Here is a 19,550-nt window from a genome sequence, read left to right as displayed (position 1 = left end):
GTCGTGTCGTGGTGGTGGTGTCGTGGTGGTGGTAGTGTCGTGGTGGTGTCGTGGTGGTGTTGGTGTCGTGGTGGTGTCGTGGTGGTGGTGTCGTGGTGGTCGTGGTGGTGGTAGTGTCGTGGTGGTGGTGTCGGTGGTGGTGTCGGTGGTGGTGGTGGTCGGTGGTGGTGTTGTGGTGGTGGTGGTGGTGTCGTGGTGGTGTGGTGGTGGTGGTGTCGTGGTGGTGTGGTGGTGGTGGTGTCGTGGTGGTGTCGTGGTGGTGTCGTGGTGGTGTCGTGGTGGTGTTGGTGTCGTGGTGGTGTCGTGGTGGTGTCGTCGTGGTGGTCGTGGTGGTGGTAGTGTCGTGGTGGCGGCAGTGTCGTGGTGGTGGTAGTGTCGTGGTGGTGGTGTCGGTGGTGGTGTCGGTGGTGGTGGTGTCGGTGGTGGTGTTGTGGTGGTGGTGTCGGTGGTGGTCGGTGGTGGTGGTCGTGTCGTGGTGGTGGTGTCGTGGTGGTGGTGTCGTGGTGGTGTTGGTGTCGTGGTGGTGTCGTGGTGGTGGTGTCGTGGTGGTCGTGGTGTCGTGGGTTGTCAGCGCACGAAGCCCTCGACATCCGCTCCACTCGCGACCCGAAGCTCGTGGTTTGGGTCCATCTCCCGGCGTGGCCGTGAAGCAGGAGTGGGGGTCTCACCATTCCCACCCACTCGCGCCCCCCCCCCAACCTCGGCCACCTCTGTCCACCCACAGCGGTATGAATGGATTCACCCGCAAGTTGCTCTCTGATGGGTGGGTCTCGTGTGGTGGGGTAAAGCGCGGGTAACTGCTGCAGGAGGGGGGGAGCATGACCTTGCGAGCCGGAGCCTGCAGGGCTGCGTCCCCCTCGCCTCCATTTCTATCAGCGCTGCAATCTTCCTCCGGCAAACAGAGCACAGGATACAATCTTATAGTAAATCTGTTCTTGCTTCTCGCCACGTGTTGCCGATGGGTGTGTAAAATACTGCAGTGTTGTAACCCACCAATAGCACAACCCACACTCTCTACCCACAGCTCGGTCTGGACATCTCCTGCAGGAAAAACCCAGAAACCGGCTCCACTTGGTCTCATCAGTGAGGCACGGGGACGCCTGTGGCCGCGTCCACAGCACTCAAGCGCTGCCGCCGCCACCACCACCACTACCACCACCACCACTGGCACTGCTGCCACCACCACCACAACCACCACCACCACTGGCACTGCTGCCTCCACCGCCACGACCACAGCGGCCACCGACATCACCACGACTGCCACGGCCACCACCACCACCGCCCTCCGCCGTGTCGCTCAGAGCGACACGGGGCACGTGAGCACGCGCTGCTCCAGCAGCACGTGAGCACGTGCCCCGTCTCGCTCAGAGCGACACGTGAGCATGTGAGCACGCGCTGCTCCAGCAACACGTGAGCACGTGCCCCGTCTCGCTCAGAGCGACACGGGGCACGTGAGCACGCGCTGCTCCAGCAGCACGTGAGCACGTGCCCCGTCTCGCTCAGAGCGATACGGGGCACGTGAGCACGCGCTGCTCCAGCAGCACGTGAGCACGTGCCCCGTCTCGCTCAGAGCGACACGGGGCACGTGAGCACGCGCTGCTCCAGCAGCACGCTGGCGAGCAGGAAGAGCACGTAGAGCGCCAGCATCGCGCCTCCCAGCGTCCGCGTCATCACCCAGCGGCTGGCCGCCACCGTGCCGATGAGCAGCACGAGCATGAGCAGGAGCAGCACCAGGGCGCAGAAGAGGCCGTTGCTGCTCACGCCGATGGGCGCGAGGCCGTGCGACAGCGAGAAGAGCAGCCACGGCACGGGCAGCCTGGGGGCAGCGGGGGGGGGGGAGGTGTCGCTCACCGGCTCACGCGCCCACTCACTCGGCCACTGACCCACCAACTCGCCCGCACGTGGAGCCACTCCCCCCACGTGGAGCCACTCCCCCCACGTGGAGCCACTCCCCCCACGTGGAGCCACTCCCCCCACGTGGAGCCACTCCCCGCACGTGGAGCCACTCCCCCCACGTGGAGCCACTCGCCCCACGTGGAGCCACTCCCCGCACGTGGAGCCACTCCCCCCACGTGGAGCCACTCCCCGCACGTGGAGCCACTCCCCCCACGTGGAGCCACTCCCCCCACGTGGAGCCACTCCCCGCACGTGGAGCCATTCCCCCCACGTGGAGCCACTCCCCCCACGTGGAGCCACTCCCCGCACGTGGAGCCACTCCCCCCACGTGGAGCCACTCCCCCCACGTGGAGCCACTCCCCGCACGTGGAGCCACTCCCCCCACGTGGAGCCACTCCCCCCACGTGGAGCCACTCCCCCCACGTGGAGCCACTCCCCCCACGTGGAGCCACTCCCCGCACGTGGAGCCACTCCCCCCACGTGGGGCCACTCCCCCCACGTGGAGCCACTCCCCGCACGTGGAGCCACTCCCCCAACGTGGAGCCACTCCCCGCACGTGGAGCCACTCCCCGCACGTGGAGCCACTCCCCGCACGTGGAGCCACTCCCCCCACGTGGAGCCACTCCCCCCACGTGGAGCCACTCCCCGCACGTGGAGCCACTCCCCCCACGTGGAGCCACTCCCCCCCACGTGGAGCCACTCCCCCCACGTGGAGCCACTCCCCCCACGTGGAGCCACTCCCCCCACGTGGAATTCCACTCTGGGCGTGAAGTGCAGGGCGCTCGCCGCTGCGCTCCCCAGGACCATTTAAAAAACAACCCCCACGGTCTCCCACAGAGATAATCGCTGCTCACCGCCCAGCAGCGTAATCCCCCCCCCCCGTCGCCCCCCCCCCGCCCGTCTCTCCAGCTGATCCCCTCCGGGACCCCATTAATTTTGAATGAGACGGCTGCCGATGCCACGCCGAGACTTGGATGCAGATAAAGACACGGACAGGGATAGAGGGACACGCTGACACGGACAAGGAGATGGACGATGACACTGAAACAGGGACGATGAGACGCTGATCCAAGGGCTGAGGTACAGAGACACTTGCAAAGGAACGACGAGATACTTAGACCACGACATACATGGACAATGAGGTAGACCATGAGACCTACATGGACAATGAGGTAGACCACGAGACCTACAGGGACAATGAGGTAGACCACGAGACCTACAGGGACAATGAGGTAGACCACGAGACCTACAGGGACAATGAGGTAGACCACGAGACCTACAGGGACAATGAGGTAGACCACGAGACCTACAGGGACAATGACGTAGACCATGAGACCTACAGGGACAATGAGATAGACCATGAGACCTACAGGGACAATGAGGTAGACCATGAGACCTACAGGGACAATGAGGTAGACCATGAGACCTACAGGGATAATGAGGTAGACCATGAGACCTACAGGGACAATGAGGTAGACCACGAGACCTACAGGGACAATGAGGTAGACCACGAGACCTACAGGGACAATGAGGTAGACCACGAGACCTACAGGGACAATGAGGTAGACCACGAGACCTACAGGGACAATGAGGTAGACCACGAGACCTACAGGGACAATGAGGTAGACCACGAGACCTACAGGGACAATGAGGTAGACCACGAGACCTACAGGGACAATGAGGTAGACCATGAGACCTACAGGCACAATGAGATAGACCATGATACCTACAGAGACAATGAGGTAGACCTTGAGACCTACAGGGAAAATGAGGTAGACCACGAGACCTACAGGGACAATGAGGTAGACCATAAGACCTACAGGGATAATGAGGTAGACCATGAGACCTACATGGACAATGAGGTAGACCATGAGACCTACAGGGACAATGAGGTAGACCATGAGACCTACATGGACAATGAGATAGACCATGAGACCTACAGGGACAATGAGGTAGACCATGAGATCTACAGGGACAATGAGGTAGACCATGAGACCTACAGGGACAATGAGGTAGACCATGAGACCTACAGGGACAATGAGGTAGACCATGAGACCTACATGGACAATGAGATAGACCATGAGACCTACAGGGACAATGAGGTAGACCACGAGACCTACAGGGACAATGAGGTAGACCATGAGATCTACAGGGACAATGAGGTAGACCATGAGACCTACAGGGACAATGAGGTAGACCACGATATGCATGGACACTGAGATAGACCATGAGACCTACATGGACAATGAGGTAGACCATGAGACCTACAGGGACAATGAGGTAGACCACGAGACCTACAGGGACCATGAGGTAGACCATGAGAGCTACAGGGACAATGAGGTAGACCACGAGACCTACAGGGACAATGAGGTAGACCACGAGACCTACAGGGACCATGAGGTAGACCATGATACCTACATGGACAATGAGGTAGACCATGAGACCTACAGGGACAATGAGGTAGACCACGAGACCTACAGGGACAATGAGGTAGACCATGAGACCTACAGGGACAATGAGGTAGACCACGAGACCTACAGGGACAATGAGGTAGACCACGAGACCTACAGGGACAATGAGGTAGACCATGAGATCTACAGGGACAATGAGGTAGACCACGATATGCATGGACACTGAGATAGACCATGAGACCTACATGGACAATGAGGTAGACCATGAGACCTACAGGGACAATGAGGTAGACCATGAGACCTACAGGGACAATGAGGTAGACCATGAGATCTACAGGGACAATGAGGTAGACCACGAGACCTACAGGGACAATGAGGTAGACCACGAGACCTACAGGGACAATGAGGTAGACCACGAGACCTACAGGGACAATGAGGTAGACCATGAGACCTACAGGGACAATGAGGTAGACCACGAGACCTACAGGGACAATGAGGTAGACCATGAGACCTACAGGGACAATGAGGTAGACCACGAGACCTACAGGGACAATGAGGTAGACCACGAGACCTACAGGGACAATGAGGTAGACCACGAGACCTACAGGGACAATGAGGTAGACCACGAGACCTACAGGGACAATGAGGTAGACCACGAGACCAGGGACAATGAGGTAGACCATGAGACCTACAGGGATAATGAGGTAGACCACGAGACCAGGGACAATGAGGTAGACCATGAGACCTACAGGGACAATGAGGTAGACCATGAGACCTACAGGGACAATGAGGTAGACCACGAGACCTACAGGGACAATGAGGTAGACCATGAGACATACAGGGATAATGAGGTAGACCACAATATGCATGGACAATGAGATAGACCATGAGACCTACAGGGACAATGAGGTAGACCATGAGACCTACAGGGACAATGAGGTAGACCATGAGACCTACAGGGACAATGAGGTAGACCATGAGACATACAGGGACAATGAGGTAGACCATGAGACCTACAGGGACAATGAGATAGACCATGAGACCTACAGGGACAATGAGGTAGACCATGAGACCTACAGGGATAATGAGGTAGACCACGAGACCTACAGGGACAATGAGGTAGACCACGAGACCTACAGGGACAATGAGGTAGACCACGAGACCTACAGGGACAATGAGGTAGACCACGAGACCTACAGGGACAATGAGGTAGACCACGAGACCTACAGGGACAATGAGGTAGACCTTGAGACCTACAGGGACAATGAGGTAGACCACGAGACCTACAGGGATAATGAGGTAGACCACGAGACCTACAGGGACAATGAGGTAGACCATGAGACTTACAGGGATAATGAGGTAGACCATGAGACCTACAGGGACAATGAGGTAGACCACGAGACCTACAGGGACAATGAGGTAGACCATGAGACCTACAGGGACAATGAGGTAGACCACGAGACCTACTGGGATAAGGAGGTAGACCATGAGACCTACAGGGACAATGAAATTATGATACAAGGCCCGTGAGATAGACACGCGGACACGTGTTGGGCAGTGACAGACCGATACAAGGGCAATGAGACACGGGGACAATGACTTGGATATTGAGTGCTGGACCTGGGAGCCAGAGAGAGCAGATTGGCTCGCCCATCCACCAACATAGCGACCCACCTGCTCCTGATGCTCCTACAGCCTCGTCCATTGGCCCACTCGCCCGCCTAACCACTTGCCCACCTAACCACCCACTCGCCCACCTAACCACCCACTCGCCCACCTAACCACCCACTCGCCCACCTAACCACCCACTCGCCCACCTAACCACCCACCCGACGGTGATGTCGAAGATGTTGCTGCCCACGGAGCTGGAGACGGCCATGTCCCCCAGGCCCTTGCGAGCGACGATGACGCTCGTGATGAGGTCCGGGATGGACGTCCCCGCTGCCAGGATGGTGAGTCCCATAATCTCCTCGCTGATTCCCATCGTCTCCCCCACCTCGCAGCACGACAGGGAGGAAGCACGCATTGTTGGAAAATCTTATCGGTTATTCACAGTCGATGAACAGTGCATTGGATTGGTGACCCGGGATCAGTGACCCAGGGTTTGGCATCTCAATACTTTCCGCAGCGCTGCTTGCTGCTGGGCCGCCTTAGAGAGCGGCGACCCGGCATCACAGTCGCTGCCGTTACAACCACGGGCGTCCATACCTGGTGCGCCCACCACACCATGAGGTAGGAGAAGAGCGCGATCCACACGATGGAGCCCAAGAAGGTGACCACGAAGTACTGCCGCGCTGCCTGGGAACGCGCGCACAGAGGGGGCGGGGGGGGGGTCTTACCGGCGAGCACTCCGCTGACCCACCCACTCGCCCACTGACCCACCTGCCCGCCCACTCGCCCACTGACCCACCCTCTCGCCCACTGACCCACTCGTCTGCCCGCCCACTCGCCCACTGACCCACTCGTCTGCCCGCCCACTCGCCCACTGACCCACCCACCGCCCACTGACCCACTCGTCTGCCCGCCCACGAACCCATTGACCCACCCAATGCCCCACTCCGAGTCGGGCGCGCTGCGCCACGGCACCTGAGTTTGAGGCTTCCCACAGCGCGCACCGCCTCGCCCCGCACTGCCCCGTGGCTTCCCTCCCTGCTGAGAGGACGGCGCCGGGCAGCCGGTCACAGACGTCGAATCGAGCGGCAGCAGGAGGGGAACGCGATGCGTCCCGAGATGAAGATCGATGCGTCCCGAGATGAAGATCGATGCGACGATATCTCTACCCTGGGTGTGTGTGTGGGGGGGGGGGGTGATGCTGGCCACCCACACCCTTCGTGTGCCACACCCTTCGTGTGCCACACTGCCGGCTTTCGTAGACGCTGCTACCCGTTAACAGCACTTGCCCCAACCGTCTGTTAGCCGATACAGGGTGGGGCGGGATCTTTGCGTGGGGGGTGGTAGGGGCGGCGGTGGTCACAAAGATCCCCCGTGTAGCCTCACCAGACTGTAGGGACAAGTGCTGTTAGCGAGCACCTATGAAGGCCGGCACGGCACACGAGGGCGTGGGTGGCCACCATCACACCCGGCCGCTTTTGTCTCCCTCGTGACAATGTTTACAAACCGCACCAGGTACTCATTTGAGGCCGAGTCGATCTTGGGGAGGCCCAGGACCGATTCAGATAATCGTCGCTGGTGTGGGTGGCCCGCTAGCGGAATTCGAAATCGGCCCACCCGATTCGTAGCGCTGCGTGCGAACCTCTACACTACCGCTCCCCCATAACACTCGCACAGACTCCCCCATAACACTCGCACAGACACACGCACAGACTCCCCCATAACACTCGCACAGACACACGCACAGACTCCCCCATAACACTCGCACAGACACATGCACAGACACACACACAGACTCCCCCATAACACTCGCACAGACACACGCACAGACTCCCCCATAACACTCGCACAGACACACGCACAGACTCTCCCACACTCCCCACACACTCCCACACACTCCCCCACACGCACTCGCACAGACTCTCCCGCACTCTCCCACACTCTCCCACACACACGGACCCCCTGCGTACCGGCTTGCGCACGTCGGGCAGCGTGAGCCACAGGGGGAACACGATGGGGAGCACGAGGAGGTAGATCGCGCGCTTGCGCGTCGAGTCCGGCCACGCCAGGCTCATGGGCTCCTCGATCGCCTCGTCTCCGTCGTCACCGTCGTCACCCACCTCGTCGTCGTCGTCGCACTGGAGCTGCGTGGACAAGCGGGTGGGTGCACAAGGAGAGGTCACGCAGCGGGCTCGCTCTGCCGCGAGTCGCCGATGAGCACTGGCGGCTCGAAGTGTTTAAAGTACGCGCATGCACACTCTGTTGGTGTCTGTGCGAGTCTGTCTCTATGGAGCCTATGAATCTGCGCGAGTCTATGGGTCTCTGCGCGAGTCTATGGGTCTCTGCGCGAGTCTATGGGTCTCTGCGCGAGTCTATGGGTCTCTGCGCGAGTCTATGGGTCTCTGCGCGAGTCTATGGGTCTCTGCGCGAGTCTATGGGTCTCTGCGCGAGTCTATGGGTCTCTGCGCGAGTCTATGGGTCTCTGCGCGAGTCTATGGGTCTCTGCGCGAGTCTATGGGTCTCTGCGCGAGTCTATGGGTCTCTGCGCGAGTCTATGGGTCTCTGCGCGAGTCTATGGGTCTCTGCGCGAGTCTATGAATATAATAGGCGCGTGTCGGCACAGGGCTCTGGTGGAAGCTCCCTCTCTCTCCCTCTCTCTCCCTCTCGCTCGCCCCACTCCTGCGCCTTCGCCCGGGGCCCTGGGACCCCTTTGGGCTCCCCCCATGCAGTTGCACCGCCTGCGCACTCGGCAGCCGCACCGATGCTCCAGGCTCGGGGCAGACGAGCTCCGGTTGTGGGATTCTGCTGGAGTCGGTCTTAGTCCAGCAGTGGATGGAACACTGCCGATCTCCGATGGGATCTCGGCCGCGTTACTTTGTGAACGCGTTTGTCTGCTACCTGCATTCATCGGCGCTGCAACTCGCCATTGACAGCACTTGCCCCAACAGTGAGGCTGTATGGCGAGGGGGGACCTTTGGCTTTGCACGTGGCCTGGAATCACTGTGGAGGCATCGGCGAGGAGTTGGCGCCACAGTTGTTAGGAGATGTTTACTACCTCGCCTGGCATGCAGGAGGCCGTGGGTTCCATGCCGACGCCTGCTGCTGTATGTGTGGAGTCTGCGTGTCTCTCCCCGTGGTCGCGTGTATTTCTCTCTGGGGTTCCTACGACGTTTTTTATTTACATCTCCCCCTCTACATTTAGAATCGCCAACAAGGTTACGCGTTTTAGAGTATTTTGGCTGCTACTCTACATTTCTACGCCACGATGACGATGACAATAGATTCACGAATGAAGAGCTATCATTCGTGATAGCCAGGTCGTTGCTGGAAAAGTAAAGTATATCTTAGCTCACAGTGTGAGCCTTACACCGGGTCAATGAAAAAATTTAATAAAAAAATATATAGTTTGAAAGTGTAGAGTAGAGTTGTAGCTCTCACAGGTGGAGCCGTCTCGGCTTGGCTCCATCATGAGCCTCGCCCCCCCCCCCCCCCCCATGACCTCACCGACTGAAGCGAGGAGTCGTAGTTTTGGTAGCTGACCACCCCGCCGCCACCGCCGCTGACGCCGGGTGACTGGGAGAGCAGCACGTGGTGCCCAGGATCCGTCCCAGCTGGGCCCGCAGCCGACGCTGCCTCGGTAGCAAAGACAAAGGTGCCCTTGAACAGACTGTTGGGGCCAAGTGCCGTTAGGAGCGAGTAGCAGTAGCAGCAGCAGCTATTAAGGCCGGCGCTGTGGCACACAGGAAGGATGTTGTGGGCGATAGCGGTGGTGGCGGATACTGCGCGGAGCAATAAGCGCACTGGACGTTTGAGACCCCGTGGCATCATCAGCAAAAGGCACGTCATCCATGGGGTGCCCAAATTCCTCAATATGGATCACGTAGCAGCAGCAGCGGGAGCTGCAGTCGGTGCTCCCCACCCTACTGGCAGCAGGCCAATGGGCTGCTACAAGCAAGGTTACAGAGTCGCCCGTGGGCCGCAAAGGGACAGCTGCCACTGGAGGTGCCCGTTAAGATGTGTCGAGATGAGGCACATGGCAAAGCGCTCCGGGGCGACCTGGCATCTACGGCGCTACAATAAATCATTACCATGCTGTGGGCACTGTGGGTGGTGTGGGTGCTGTGGGTGCTGTGGGTGGTGTGGGTGCTGTGGGTGGTGTGGGTGCTGTGGGCACTGTGGGTGCTGTGGGTGCTGTGGGTGCTGTGGGTGCTGTGGGTGGTGTGGGTGCTGTGGGCGCTGTGGGTGCTGTGGGTGCTGTGGGTGCTGTGGGTGCTGTGGGCACTGTGGGTGCTGTGGGTGCTGTGGGCGCCGTGGGTGTTGTGGGTGCTGTGGGTGCCGTGGGTGCCGTGGGTGCCGTGGGTGTTGTGGGTGCTGTGGGCGCTGTGGGTGCTGTGGGTATTGTGGGTGCTGTGGGTGCCGTGGGTGCCGTGGGTGTTGTGGGTGCTGTGGGTGCCGTGGGTGTTGTGGGTGCTGTGGGTGCCGTGGGTGCCGTGGGTGTTGTGGGTTTTGTGGGTGCTGTGGGCACTGTGGGCACTGTGGGGCCGTGGGTGCTGTAGGTGCTGTGGATGTTGTGGGTGTTGTGGGTGCTGTGGGCACTGTGGGCGCCGTGGGTGCTGTAGGTGCTGTGGATGTTGTGGGTGTTGTGGGTGCTGTGGGCACTGTGGGCGCCGTGGGTGCTGTAGGTGCTGTGGATGTTGTGGGTGTTGTGGGTGCTGTGGGCACTGTGGGCGCCGTGGGTGCTGTGGGTGCCGTGGGCAGGAGCCTGGCTTGGCTTGCCTTCAGCCTGTGGCTCATCCCGCTGCATCTTCGCCACGCGATGGAGGATCGCAGCCTTCTCTTGGAACTGGGCTGCTGGCACCACCACAACAAGAATAGCAGTAATATTACAGCGACGTTGCCACGACGTTGCCACGACGTTGCCACGACGTTGCCACGACGTTGCCACGACGTTGCCACGACGTTGCCACGACGTTGCCACGACGTTGCCACGACGTTGCCACGACGTTGCCACGACGTTGCCACGACGTTGCCACGACGTTGCCACGACGTTGCCACGACGTCGCGATACCGCAGGACGGTCGTGCAGTCGGAACGCTCGTTCCCAGCTCACGGCAACAAAAGGGCTCGGATTTCGATCCTCGACTCGTGCGTGACGTGTGCGCGTGACCTGACATGTGGGCGCATGCCGATAAAAGCCATCCAATTCACACGTGACACCCAATAGAGGCCACCACGGCCGCCACCGAATAGCAGGTACGCCCACGTGTGAAATGACCCATCCGTCGAAGACAAAGATTCCCTGTAAAGCCCGCGACAGATTGTCGGGGGCAAGTGCTGTTTAGTAGTCACGAGTGGCAGCAGCGCACATGCAGGCCGCCACTGCGGCACACGAGCGGGGAGAAGGGGTCCCGGCACCACGCACAGCCGTCTGTGCCTCCCCAGTGGCGAAATGTTTTGCTTTGGTTTATTACACACGGCGCCAGATACATATTTGAGGCCGAGTCGAACTAGGGGTGGGAGAAGCGCAGGAACTGGCTTGAAAATTCGCTGCCACAGTAGCCACTGAGATAACTATTCACATGTATTCATAATACAAGTTTTTGGGTGAGATCGCGCAAGTATAAATGTGCAGTAACCCTCCACCACCCGACACGCCCGTGAGGTTTGTCACGTAAACAACGCGCCTATTAGTTGACTACTCCAGACCACCGGTGCGTTGGAGAGTATATCCACAACATTTACAATTAGAATCCTGTGACGTTCCGCTGGTAATTGCATCAGCCAGCATCATCGGGAGATTTGCCGCAACAGTGAAGCAATCCACCTGCTCCCGGTCTTAAAGAGAGCAGCAGCAGCAGGACGTCGTCACCGCTGAACCCATCAGGTGCAGAGATCAGAGGCGGAGGAGGGGGGTATTGTAATTAATAATTGCTAGATATGTAGATGACACTTTGGTTGTCTGGCCATATGGCAAAGATACACTTAATGCATTTATAAACCATCTCAATTCGCAAAACCCGTCCATCCAGTTCAACATGGAAATGGAGGTGAATAACACTCTCATTCCTGGATATTTTGCTCAGACACGTCATAAATGGTAAAACAGACATCGTTTACCGAAAGGAAACGCACACTGATGCCTATCTGAATGCAGATTCGCATCATCACCCGCACATAAATTATGTCATCAAGAAGCTCACACATCGGGCTAAAACAGTGTCAGATGGTGAACGTCTGATGAGAGAGATTAAACATGTTAAAGAAGCGCTACGATTAAATGGCTACAAAAATGCTCAAATTAAGAGCATTGAATACCAAACCAAGATTGAACAGCAATACTGCTGAAAGCGATTAGGTTATTAAAACAATTAAAATACCATATGTTGCGAGATGTACTGACAAACGAGCTAGAGTTTTGGAAAAACTAAAAATCAGAGTAAGATTTGGCACGGTACACAACATTCAAAAAACAGTATCGTGCACTAAAGATGAATTGCCTAAGTTATCAACAGAGGGTGTGTATCGGATTATTTGATTATGTGGCAGATGTTATATTGGACAGACGGATCGTAACATTAGCGTACGATTAAAACAACACCAAATAAATATTAAATACTCTCAAACACAACTGTCGGCAGTGGCTCAACACGCTTGCCAACAAGGACACTCAATTTATTTTGATAACGTTGAAGTGTTGTGCCAAACTAATTATTGCTGGCCGAGACTAATTGGAGAATCTATTGAGATGGAGAGAAATACCAATCATTTTAACCGCTCTGACAGCTACAGGCTGAGCGTGGCCTGGGAGCGTATTATTAAGTATAATACACATCACAACTATTTATTATAGAGGAACACATGCTAATTAACTGATTAATAATCTATTATTAATTACAATACCTCCCCCACTCCTCCTCCGCCTCTGATCTCTGCACCTGATGGGTTCAGCGGTGACGTCGTCGTCCTGCTGCTGCTCTTTAAGACCGGAAGCAGGTGGATTGCTTCACTGTTGCGGCAAATCGCCCGATGATGATGTAATTACCAGCGGAACGTCACGGGATTCTAATTGTAAATGTTGTGGATTTACTCTCCAACACACCGGTGGGCTGGAGTAGAAACTAATTGGCGCGTTGTTTACGTGACAAACCTTACTGGCCGTGTAGGGTGGTGGAGGGTTACGACACATTTATACTTACACGATCTCACCCGAAAACCTTCATCATGAATAATCTTGGTCACGAAAGCCGACGTGTTAAACTAGTCACGTGTATATTAACATCTTATTAATCCGGTCATCAGAAAACATTCTGAATAATGTAATTATCACCAGGGTCCCATCGATCTAAGTGGAGTAACCAACTCGTTTACCGCATCAACCTGGCCTCTCCTGATCTCAATGTTTATTAGGGGCCGTCCATAAATTACGTCACGCACCTCGGGGGGGGGGGGAGGTCAGACATTTGTGCCGATGGGGTGGGGGGGGTTTGAGAAATGTGACATCACATCAAAGTGTGCAACTTTAAGTAAATATAGACACGTTCTTCTAATTAGACTTTTTAATGTTTTCCACTACAACAGAGTGCAGCGCCACATTAAATACACACTACAATGACAATAGTTAAGCGATTTAAAGCTTTCGTGACTGCAGGGATTAATCTTCTTGGTTCTTTCGGTAAAGTCACGTAGAAGGGAAATAATACAATAATAAAAATAAAAAATAATAAAATAATTCTCACGACGTTTCGGCCACAACGCAAGCAGCCGTCCTCAGGTGAAGACCAGGTCTGTCGGGGAGACAGCGTCTTTATTATGTTTTATTTTTATTATTGTATTATTTCCCTTCTACGTGACTTTACCGACAAAACCAAGAAGATGAATAGTTAAGCGATTTGAAGAATGTTTCATTTTGGGGGGGGGGGGGGCAGAGCTTTGTGGCGTCATATTTGAGGGGGGTCTGACTTTTTGTGACGCCGTGTGACAAAAGGGGGGGGGGGGGTCAAAATCGTCCAAAATCTTGTGGACGTCATTTCTGGACGGCCCCTTATGTAATACTAGTGGGAAGTACCCGGCGTTGCGCGGGCTAAAATTATATTTCAAAACTTATCTTAAAACCCTTACGTATACATACACATATACCAAGGTACAGTGATACCTCGGTTCACGAACGCTTCTGTTCACGAACAACTCGGTTCACGAACAGAAAAGTTCATAAAAATCTGCTCCGCTTCACGAACTCCGCTTCGGTTCACGAACAGGAGCCGCGGCCATTTTAATGCTATTTCCAGGCTGTCACGTGGTCGTGACTTCCTGTAGGAAGATCGTGGAGAGAAGAAGAGACGCAGAAAGAAGTACTGTGAGTACTGTGAAGACAATTTCAGTGACTTTTTGCTTTTTGGTGTGCTTTTTAGCACATACAGTACTGTACTGTACTACTGTACTGTACAATACTGTACTTACTGTATTGTACAGTTCACCCGTTTGAGTGCTTACTTAAGTCATCTCAAGCAAGGTTAGTGTTCTCTATTTATACATTACTATACTGTACAGTACTAATGTGTATTGTAATTTGTTTCATATTTTTGTGCTTCAAAAACCAAAAAAAAGGTCAGAACGGATTAACCGGATTTACATTGAACCCTATGGGAAAATGTGCCTCGGTTCACGACCAATTCGGTTCGCGACCAGAGTCAGTTCACGAATTAAGTTCGTGAACCGAGGTATCACTGTATTGTGAAAGCCCAGTGGGCCGTTTGTCTATTTCTCCACCAACAAAATGATAAGAGGCTTGCACAAGTCCAAAACGTTATAGAAAGTGGGGGGTAAATGGTTGATCTAAAAGGTTACCGAATATATTTACCCCCGCGTAGGTGTATGTACCTACACACCCTACATACAGAGGAAGTAGTATCTATTGACTCTGTAGTATCTACCGACTGTACAGTAGTATCTACCGACTATCGTAATATCTACTAACTCTATAGCAGTATCTATTCACTCTAGTATCTACTGACTGTAGCAGTATTTACTCACCATAGTGGTATATGCTGACTGTTTTAGTATCTACTAACTCTATATAGCAGTATCTACCAACTCGATAGCAGTATCTACTATTACTACAGCAGTGCATACCGACTGTGGTGGTACCTGCTATGATTACAGCAGTGCATACTGACTGTGGTGGTACCTGCTATGATTACAGCAGTGCATACTGACTGTGGTGGTACCTGCTATCACTACAGTAGTATATGCGGACTCTAAAGCAGTATATATCGACTCTATAGCACAAAGTACTCACCTGACAGAGTGCCGTGGTGAGGCCTAGTCCCGTACAGAGCCCCCGCCCTCGCCTAGATTGCCCAGCCGGCAGAGGCTGTGGCCCGAGTCGCTACCCCCCGCCCACCATCCCCCTGCCCGCGCTACAATGATACTATCCAAGCGCTATAATAGTAGTATCTACCGACCCTATAGTAGTAAGTGCACACATTGGGGTGGGACATGACACTGATGAATTTACCTGCATTTTGAACGCGAAGGTGAAATCCCCTCCCACCCTCCACCAGGGGCAACTCCCGTCAGCGTTTCGCGCATGCGCAATGGCGTGCTTTGTCTCACGCCGGGCGGCAGAAGTAAATAAAGAAAAATTGCACAAAACGCTATTTTTACATGCTTTTATTTAACTCAGTCTGTTGTTGTCGTATCCTCAAATCTTGTAACTCAATTTTAACCCACTTCCAAATGTGCTACCGACTGCAAACTTGGTATACTTGTGTCATACTGATGACAATACTATATTCTATCATTATTTTTTGTATGTTATGTTTCGGCTTGGGTCTAATTATCCACACTCAACTGACGTTGGCTATAAATCACCACGGCCCCTCACGTTATGGCAAGCTTTGCGGCCACTTCCTGGAATCGTGGATTTCTGCCATTACTCGTACGGTACATTTCATTAAAGCGTGTTTAAAAAAAAGTTGTTTTTTTATATTACTTATTAATAACTTAAAGGTGACGGACGTGGAACAGGAATAGCCTATGCCAAGCACGGGGCTTACGGCGTGGTACCCGGCTAATTTTTTTGTACGTAAACCCCACAGTTCGCGAGCCAAATCCTTTGCAAGCGCGCGTACGCAGACAGACAGACAGACACAAAATGCCTTTTATAAATAAGATATATAATCATTATACAATGTTTTTTTTATTTGATTTTAAGGCTACACTGGCAGTGTTGTCACTCATGCAGCAGAAGCACCAGGTATAATGTCTAATATTGCGAAGTGTACAGAATTAATCCAAATTGTAGATATGCACTGTAGTCGCGTAATCGCGATTTAGTCGATCGATTATTTATCAAATCATAAATAATCACATTAACAAAACAACGCTAATAAAACACCACACTACAACACGAAAAATAAAAGCCCGCTAGTGAGCTGTAACAGGAGGAACAACAGCAGCGACAATACACAACAAATTGGAGTTTAAAATAATTATTAATATTACTACACGTTATGTTCTCGCTCGACACGGTTGCCATGGCAGCGGTTACCTGGGATCCAAGGCCCTCAGATTGCGACGACAAAAACAACAACTTCACCCTTGGAATTTAAATATTATATAACAATGATAAAAATAAACACATTTATATAAAAATCTTAATAATGACAATGACGACGCTGAGAATAAATCACACGAATATCATTTTACTGCGTTGTTCCCAACGACGCTTTGCTATCAAACATCTGTCACGAATTCCACGTCCCTACGACCGGAGAGCCGAGTCTCGATCTATCGAACCCACGGAAGACTTCAAAGCGGTGCTCGTTTTACCATCCCATAAACGCGCGCAGACCCATAGACTCGTACAGAGACCCAAAGCCTCGTACAGAGACTCAAAGCCTCGTACAGAGACCCGTAGACTCGTACAGAGACCCGTAGACTCGTACAGAGACCCGTAGACTCGTACTAAGACCCATAGACTCGTACTAAGACCCATAGACTCGTACAGAGACTCGTAGACTCTCGCAGAGACCGAAAGCTCACGCAGATCTCCAGACTCATGCAGACCCATGAACTCACAAAGACCCAGACTTACACAGAGACCCACACTCACACATAGACCACACACAGAGACCCATAGACTCACGCAGAGACCCCATAGCCTCAAATAACCACTCGTATAGATCAATAGACTTACATAAGAAACCCATAGCCTCGTGTAGACCCATACAGACTCAGACTCGGGTAGCCGGAGAAGTGTTTAAACTGGGGTGTCAAGTGCAGCGAGTTGGTTCGCCGCTCAATTCCACTTCATTGCAACCCTGAGGGTGAACGTGTTGGTTTGACTGCCAGGTCAGAATGAGAATCCGAATATGGATTTATACTGATGGAATCCTATGAGCTCTAAAGTTATTTTTCACATATATCTAGCAGGGGCACCGGGGATCATAACATTACAACACCAAACAATACAAACATACGCTAGGAGGGCAAAGTATAGGAAAGGGAAGAAAATTACTATTAAAAAAATCACTTTATTTTTTATTTTACCAGGTAAAGCCCACCTGAGCTATTCGCTTTTTTTTCAGAGGCGACTTGGCCACAAATGATAGCTCATCGAAGTGGCTTAAATAGAAATGTACAGCAGTGAAATACTCTAAACGCGCGATGTTGATTTCCAATGTGGGAGGGGGAAATCGGAGGACCTGGAGAAAAAAAGATCCACGCGACCATGGGGAGAGAGATGGAGACACGAAGACTCCAAATAGACAGCAGCAGCAGGCGTCGTCACAGGTTGGGATCTCACTCGCGCCAATGATGCTGGAGCCATCGCCTGCTGTTTGGGGAGATTTACTCAGCGGCTGTACGATTTCAGAGTCATTATGAAGATAATAACCCTGGGGTCATGTTAATAATGATAATAATTATGGGCAATATGTTAATTACATCGCCTGGTATACAGGAAAGTGTGGGTTCGATCCCGACCCCGACGCCTGCTGCTGCATATTGGGAGTTTGCATCTCTTTTTCCTCGTGGTGGCGTGGATTTGTCTCCGGGTCCTCCGGGTTTTCCCTCCGCATTTAGAAACATCATCACGCGTTTAGGAGTACAGTATTTGGCTGCAATACATTCCGCACGCTATGATGACGACAAGCCACTACGTTGAGCCATCAATACGTGCGGCTAGGTCGCTTCTAAAAGAAAAGAGCTATATAATCTTGATTTGAAGCTTTCGTGACTACAGGAATCCACGCTCTTTGGTTCTTTCGGTAAAGTCACGTGGGTAGAAAGTAATAGATCACGACGTTGTGATCGAGCTACATGGCTTAGTGGGCCTTACCGAGTACAACAAAAACTATAGTTAGTGAATAATAGCAATGGGAGGTGTCCATATGGCAACCAGAAATTGGAGAGTGTTTGGATCGTCCTCCAAGACAAAGAAGATTTCGCTGCTGCCGCCGCCGCCAAAGTCCAATCATCTCAGAAAATTGGAATCGACGGAACACGACATATAAAGCGTGCACACACCAGAGTTGTGTTTGCAGATGGGGGAAATTGATCCGCTCGAGTCCGTGGGAACAAAATAAATAAATACAAATTACAATTTCGCTTTGAAGATGCCACAAATGGCCGTGTCCAGAGTCGGGCTGAACGATTAATCGATTTCAAATCGAAACCGCAATTTGAAACAATGCGTTTAGCAAATCGCAAAGGCTGCGATTTTTTGCGATTTGAAAAGTCCTCATAATTTTTTGTTGGAATTGATTTATTTAATATTATGAAAACTTTATTTATTTATTTGTTTTGTGTTTTATATTTCAATTAAAGCATTAAAAAAAACATGTTGAAAGCAACTCATATATTGTAAGTTCTCACCCTTGCATTAGAATATATAGAGCACTTCATATTTTGATGGTATCATGTGGTAACGCTCCATCACATTTTAAATCTACTACACCGTGAACTGAAGCTTGATCTTTTTTAATGTAATCGCAAAATTTGTCAGAAAAATCGCAATTAGAAATGTTCCCCAAATCGTTCAGCCCTAGTCCGAGACGCTGACGCCAGCACCAAAAAACAAAGATCCCCCGTGTAGCCTGCAACAGGCTGTAGGGGCAAGTGCTGTTAGCGAGCACCAATGAAGGCCAGCACAGCACACGAGGGGGTGGGTGGCCAACACCACGCCCGGCCGCCTTTGTATCCCTCGTGGCGATGTTTACACATCGCACCAGGTACTCGCTTGAGGCTGAGTCGACCTAGGGGAGGCCCAGGACCGGTTTAGATAATCGTCACCGGTGTTGGCCGTGAGCGGGAATCGAACCCGGGTCGCCGGATTCGTAACGCAGCGATAACCACCACACTACCGCTCCCCACAGCACCGAACACGGACCCACCAGTACTGCCCAAAGCGGTGAAGTATGGTCAAACAACACCGATGACCGACTGCTCTGTGTGTAGGCACGTTGAACTTCTTTCGCACCGTACTTAGCCAACCATGCTTCTCGGAGGTACTCTAAAACTGTGAAAGTATGATGATGCTGTTATTGCCCCACGGAGCTATTAGCTTGTCTCTCAGCAACGACCTGGCTATCCCAAATTGATAGCTCAACAAAATGACTCATCATCGTCGCG

General features: G+C 53.1%; 1 protein-coding gene across 5 annotated transcripts in view; it reads right to left on the bottom strand.

Annotated features, from left to right (window-relative positions):
• Positions 1-653: 653 nt before the first annotated feature.
• The window catches only part of LOC144950881 (sodium/potassium/calcium exchanger 1-like), a 54,809-nt gene continuing 35,912 nt past the window's right edge, over positions 654-19,550 (bottom strand). For 3 of the 5 annotated variants that reach the window (XM_078881049.1, XM_078881047.1, XM_078881051.1), the window contains exons 5-10: positions 10,695-10,769; positions 9,423-9,547; positions 7,889-8,062; positions 6,516-6,605; positions 6,137-6,280; positions 654-1,816 (exon numbers count right to left, since the gene is read on the bottom strand). In XM_078881049.1, coding sequence (XP_078737175.1) covers positions 1,433-1,816; positions 6,137-6,280; positions 6,516-6,605; positions 7,889-8,062; positions 9,423-9,547; positions 10,695-10,769 — 992 coding nt within the window. In that variant the 3' untranslated portion in view covers positions 654-1,432. Of the gene's footprint in view, positions 1,817-6,136; positions 6,304-6,515; positions 6,606-7,888; positions 8,063-9,422; positions 9,548-10,694; positions 10,770-19,550 lie in introns of all 5 variants that reach the window. The other 2 variants (XM_078881050.1, XM_078881052.1) reach the window with 2 other exon arrangements.

The sequence above is a fragment of the Lampetra fluviatilis genome, chromosome 59 (genome assembly GCF_964198595.1).
Source record: "Lampetra fluviatilis chromosome 59, kcLamFluv1.1, whole genome shotgun sequence".
Taxonomy (NCBI): domain Eukaryota; kingdom Metazoa; phylum Chordata; class Hyperoartia; order Petromyzontiformes; family Petromyzontidae; genus Lampetra; species Lampetra fluviatilis.
This window is presented reverse-complemented; position numbering and strand designations above follow the sequence as displayed.